Genomic DNA, 6,000 nt, shown 5'->3' with positions numbered 1-6,000 from the left:
GATTCACTGCAGGTCCAAGAAAAGCAGAGCTGATGGAAGACAGGCATGGATGACTCCTGAATGCAGCAGTGAGAAATCAAACACTGAAACTGCAGAGGTGGGAGGTACATGAGGGAAACTGAAGTGCTGACACGAAACCAGCAGCTGAAGCTTTGTGACCAAACTGTCAAGGAGTTACATCTATAAGAAGGTGAATTAGTCACAGAATGTAGATAAGGAAAAGAAGTCCATAAAAAATAAAAGTAGGGAGAAAAAGCAGGAGAGGATGACAAAGCAAACAGTTTCCAATTAAGGTTTAATTGATAGTATAGTGGTGACCAGGAAACGGAGAAGACAAGTTTGGTCACCTAGAGAATGCAGGCCAAGGTGGAGAAAAGGCAGGAGGGGCCAGCAGCTCTTCCTCCTGTCAACAGAGCTTATGCTCTCAGGGACCACATTAGCTGATAGACTGTATGCAGGTTGCTCAATCGCTTTTTCATTATTCCACCACTGGTTTAATTGCAATAGAAAAACATCTTGGGGGTTATTGTACTTGGATTTAAAATACTAAGTTACAGTACACAGCTCTCCCAGTTAAAGCTCATTGCTATTGGGCATTCCTCACTACAATGAGAAACAACTGTAAAAACAGGGTAAGTAACCTCTGTACTATGAATTACCAGCAGAACTGTAACTAAAGCCTCTCAGACAATCAGCCTTGGTGGATCCTAAATGCTCTGACACCTACTATAAGTGTGGACCCCAATTAAGCTAATAATTTTCAATGGACCCAAATAAAGTCATTAAATTTTATTTTCTGAAAGAGTTTCATGATTGTGTGATGCCTTATTATTTCATGATTGTTTAGAACAGACAAGTTGCTCTCAGAATAAAGCCTGATAAATCTAACAGGTTAGAAATGGACTTCAGAACCACTCTGGAAAAGGAAGGTATGTTAAAATATTTATGGCATAAAGTGGGACTGGTTTGCTACAGAGGCCACCCACAAAAAGCAGAGTAGAGAAACTACAAATAGTGAAAACGGATTCACTCACAAACTATTTTAAATTGTGATTTTAAATTGTCTTGCTGTGGCAGGAGAATTGTATTTAATACACATGCATTCTTAGCCTTGCCTCTGTGAGTTATATTTTCAGTGAGATCAATTTCAAGTGACTGAGGCATTTAAAAGGAATTGACCAATCTTCAACAAACAGATGTCTTTCTCTCCCTGCCCCCTCCACCTGCACGTTATGGAGCTTAAAATACTGAAATGCTGCACGCAGAAATATGATGCTTTCCTTGACACTTGCACGTCACACCACTCAAGGAAAAATGATAGCATAGGATTTCAAAGACAGAGACTTCATAATAGAAAAGAGTGATGTTAAAGGTGTGTTTAATGCAAGAAATGTGCATAGCTAACTCATACATAACCATCGAAGTAGACATTTGAAATTGGGTAAAGAAAAAAAAGACAACAGGAAATCACACACAGCCTGGTGGGCAACATTAAGAAGGTACAAGGCTTGCAGTGTATTAAAGAACTGCGTGAAACTGACAACAGGCAACAAACATTCACATAATTGCTGAGTCAAAAATTTGGCTTTTTTAAAACAAAATAAGCTAATCAGTGATTCTCATTTCATCAATAGTATGTTGGTCTTCAGGCATCACACAGCCAGAACTCTTTTAAAGTCATGATGTAACAAGGACAAGACTTTCTGCAGAACAGTCATTTGATTGGCATTCTTTCAAATATACAAACAGAAAGAACAAAATTACTGTCACATCAGAACTTGGCTATCATCTTATCTGCAAAACAAACAAATCCAGGACAATCTTTCATGAGCAGTGCAGCTAACATATAATTCTTTAGACAAATATATATAAACATGTGCTTGCAAAGTATTTTTAAATAGTCTTTTCAAAAAGTATTGTTAGAGTAGTGCAATATAACTTTATCTGCAATTGCAACCAATGAGAGGTAATCCAGAGAGGACCACAGCTCTCCTCGAGGATGCAGTCCTGCCGCTCTCCCCTGGGCAAAAATCCCCTTTAATGTCACCGGGAGCTACGATGAGGAGCTGTGTACAGGTAGTCCCTCAGGAATGAGTCTCTGCTCACTACGTAGTCTGCATGCAGCTACCAGAATATATCCCCAAGTACTCATTATGCAGTGGCCACTAAAACATTTGAAATGTAAACGTTTCTCATCTATGTTCCATGTAATTTATAAGATAATGCAGTTTCCATGCAGTAGATAAAGATTGTATCAGAAGAACTGACATTAACAGCTAAGAAAATAAAACAATTTTACCACAACTGCATTTTTCTCCTCTACACTATATTTCAGCTTGGTAAAGCATATTAATATGATCTTGTGATTTGAAAGAAAAACATTTTCTGCAAGATTTCCATATTAAAATAGTTATGTGCACAAAAAGTGTTCGTAGCATGACATCGAAAGCAATATGGAGTTAGTTTTATACTATTTCCATTACAGTAAAACTATGAACTTTATTCACTAACCTATGTAGTACAAATGAAGACTACTGGTACATACAGAAAAATCAGACAGGCAATCAGTTACAAACCTGGCAGTATTTTGAGAGAGATGGAGATTTTTAGATCTTACAATGGAATGATAAAGACATCAGGAACTACTTTTGGGAGCTCCAGAAAGATTTGCACTTGGTGTTTCTCATTATCTTATAAGCAGCCCACCTGCACAGGAAAATGTTGCACCAGAAGTTAACATCAAGGTCTGAGAACCAAAAAATCTGCTAAAACTTAAGTGCAGTAGGCTCAACCACATTGTATTTCTCAGTAAATGTATAAAACATAGTAATGTCACCATTGTAACGGTGACTTACTGGATGATACTGACAAATTTTTGAGTAAGATTTAAATTCACACCTTTTGTAGGTTTAGTTAGCATGATTTGAGTATTTCATGTATCTTTGACTACCAAGTAGCAGTGCATATTTACCACATTAGATTGACTCCTTTAATGCATTAGGCTGTTTCTAACGAGGCTTTCAAATGGCAAAAACCCTACTTAAAACAAATGTCTTTACAGTGAGAAAGAGATATTCAATGAGAAACACCTTTTTACACTATTTACAAAATCTCCTCACTAGATAAAAAGGCAAAATAAATAAAAAGCTTAGGGAAAGGAAACGCTGCCTAGGCTTGCTCTTTCATTCTCCCCTGGCGGATGCTAGTCTCCTCAACACATGAAGTTGGCTAGGCAGGGTTGTTTTTCTTCCTCTTGCTCGGGCTGTGACTGGGATCTTGTTTCAGTTCATGGTATTGCATCTGTTTAAACACAAAGTTCAGAAAGAAAGAGTTCACATGGTGCTTCCTAGAAAAAAGGGAAGACACCTTTTCTTTTCCCCCAGGGTTAAAAAAGATGAAGAAAACTTTCTCCCTAAAAACTATACAGGATTTGCAGATGTGATTCAACAACAACAGAATTGCAAATCTAGAGTAAGAAGGAAAATCAACATTAGGAAAATCCTGCCAGGAAATAACACTGTGCACTGATGTAAGCTTTGAAAAGGTTACTCTTTTTTTTGCTTTCTCTATGAGCTCTTACAGACAATAAACAGTATCCTCTTGGTTGAACTGGATGAATATTCTTTGTAATATTTCTTAAAAACTCGCTTATTTCCAAATGCTTGCCACAGAGGGTATCAGATTCAGAGAAGGTATGTGTACCCATACCTCCTACTTATACCAGCTCTGAATTGAAACCAGAAATATGTGAAGTCTATAATCTTTGTGATACCAGAGGTGATTTATGTGCCTGATGTTATCTTAAAGCTTGCATCCTCTCAGGAGATTGTGTACTGCATCACAAAAGCTTGTAATTCACAACCAGCTTTTTTTTTTAAGGAGTTTATGAGCACAACTGAACTGTGGCCACAGCAAAAGCCTTCACCCCAGAAAAGGAAAGGCCAAAGTGCTCGCAGAGTGCTGTCACAAGACACTGGGCAACACTGCCTGGTGCTGCCTCTTCCATCATTTGACCTTGCTATTCCTTCTCTGCATATCCTGACAGCCTCAGCTCCAGTGTTTCCTACATAGTGTCTTATCCCAGTCAGATTCACATGATGCTGGAGGCTGTTTAATACAAGCTCTAGCATCTGCTACCATCTAACAAATACTTACTGTTCTAAGGATCCTCAGAGGCACAACCAAGGTAGTACCTACTTTCTTCCTGGAAAAAGGTCTAGCAGCCTCCTAATGGTTCGTGGACTATCCCCAGCTTGAGTTTGCAATTTCTTTGTAGCAGACAGTATAATGTTGAATCAAAATAACTGGTTTAAAAATTCATTTAAAAAAAAAAACAAAACCAGAAAGAACTCTTAAAAAATATATACACACCACTTGAACATCTGAAGGAACTCTGGATAAAAAGTCGAGTAGCTCGTTGTTATCAACTGCATATGGATTTCGAATCTTCTTTGTAAATTTATTGATGCCTGCAAAAGTGAAAGTTCAAATGCTACTATGATCATTTTAAAAAATCCAAGTATTTTTGGCAAAGTTTTATATAAGATTTTGGATCCATTCTGAAGTCTGACATTAACACTGAATGAATGAATGAATGAACGAATGAATGAATGAACTAATGAATGAATGAATGAATGAACTGCAAATGCAGGCTCCAAATGTTGAAATCTGCTGCTGTGGTTCCCTCTGTTTCAAAATGCAAAAGTTTGAAAGGCATTTTCAAATTCCTTCAAATACATTTTTTTGGAAAGTAACAGAAACTGTGATTATTATGAGGAGGTTGGAAAAAAAAGAGGAATAAAGAGTACTTCATTTCTGTACTGGAGAGGATGAGCAGAAATGGGCTTAATTGCAGGTCAGAACATTCACGAAAGATTCTGGAGATTCAAGGAAAATCTTCTTCATGGTAAGGACAATGAAGCATATGAGAAGCAGTGAAGTCTGCATCATGTGAAGGTTTCAGAGGAGTTTGCACAAACCTCTGTCTCGAATGACAGACACAGATGAGCTGAAGGCAGAGCTAAGCAGAAAGAAGCAGAAGCTAAGCAGAAAGAAGGCTTTTAAATTAGACTTATTTTCTTATCATAACATACCGAGTCAGACTCATACACTTTTTGAGAACCCAGTTTGTGGCCTCTGGGAACACATGTCTAAAACAGGAGCAGGAACAGTACAAACTACATAGAGTTTCAGGAGCAGAAGATATCCAGGACAGCATTAAAAATGTACCTTTCAGAAAGCTTTAGCAAGGACTTATGGCCTTGGGATGGGGCATGTAAGCTTCATAAGCTTGATAAAACCCACAGCTTTCCACTGCATGAATTCTCAGTTCTATGATGTAGATAGGAGATGCTGCCATTCCTTTATCTGGTGATTGAACAGTGAGTGTTCAGAAGGAATATCTGAGGGTCAACATCTTTAAGAAGATGCTTTGCATAGCAAGTGACTGAGAAATTCAAGGTCAACTCTACCGTTCATTGCATGTGGCCACTGGACCACCTATGGCTGAATTCAGCTGCTAATATGGTTTCACTTTGTCACATCTGATAAAGAAAAATACCAGTCATCCCGTAAAAGCAAATGCATGAATAAATCATGGTCAAGGCTTGAGAAAGGAAAAGCACTGCACAGAAGAGATGAGAAACTACAAGGGAAGCAGAATACAACAAGGGGATTGATCTTTTCCAAAAGCTTGAGAATTTTCAGAATAAAATAATTATCTTTATACTTTTTTCACATAAACAGCTGTAGCTGTTAACAGGACTCTGCACATCACTGAATGGGATTAGGATGGAGAGGTGATTCCCATTCCACCCCACTTAACACACTACATCTTCAAGGGCCAGTAGTCTCCTGGAGAGAGAGATGGCTAGAGGGAAAGCACGGAGAATCTCTTACCAGGGCATGGTGACAGAGGCAGTCCCTATGGATGCAAAGAAGAAAGACAGCTATAGAAAGGATGTGCCATAACATGGAGGAATTTTCATTTAAAACCTCTGC

General features: G+C 38.2%; 1 protein-coding gene across 3 annotated transcripts in view; it reads right to left on the bottom strand.

Annotated features, from left to right (window-relative positions):
- Positions 1 to 266: 266 nt before the first annotated feature.
- MCTP1 (multiple C2 and transmembrane domain containing 1) overlaps positions 267 to 6,000 on the bottom strand; it is a 189,411-nt gene continuing 183,677 nt past the window's right edge. For all 3 annotated transcript variants that reach the window (XM_027708764.1, XM_027708767.1, XM_027708766.1), the window contains 2 exons: positions 4,372 to 4,469; positions 267 to 3,300 (listed from right to left, as the gene is read on the bottom strand). In XM_027708764.1, coding sequence (XP_027564565.1) covers positions 3,229 to 3,300; positions 4,372 to 4,469 — 170 coding nt within the window. In that variant the 3' untranslated portion in view covers positions 267 to 3,228. The remainder of the gene's footprint in view (positions 3,301 to 4,371; positions 4,470 to 6,000) is intronic.

Source organism: Neopelma chrysocephalum, unplaced genomic scaffold (assembly GCF_003984885.1).
Source record: "Neopelma chrysocephalum unplaced genomic scaffold, ASM398488v2 Primary Assembly neopelma1_96523, whole genome shotgun sequence".
Taxonomy (NCBI): domain Eukaryota; kingdom Metazoa; phylum Chordata; class Aves; order Passeriformes; family Pipridae; genus Neopelma; species Neopelma chrysocephalum.
Note: the sequence above shows the minus strand (reverse complement) of the source record. Positions and strands in the feature narration are given on the sequence as shown.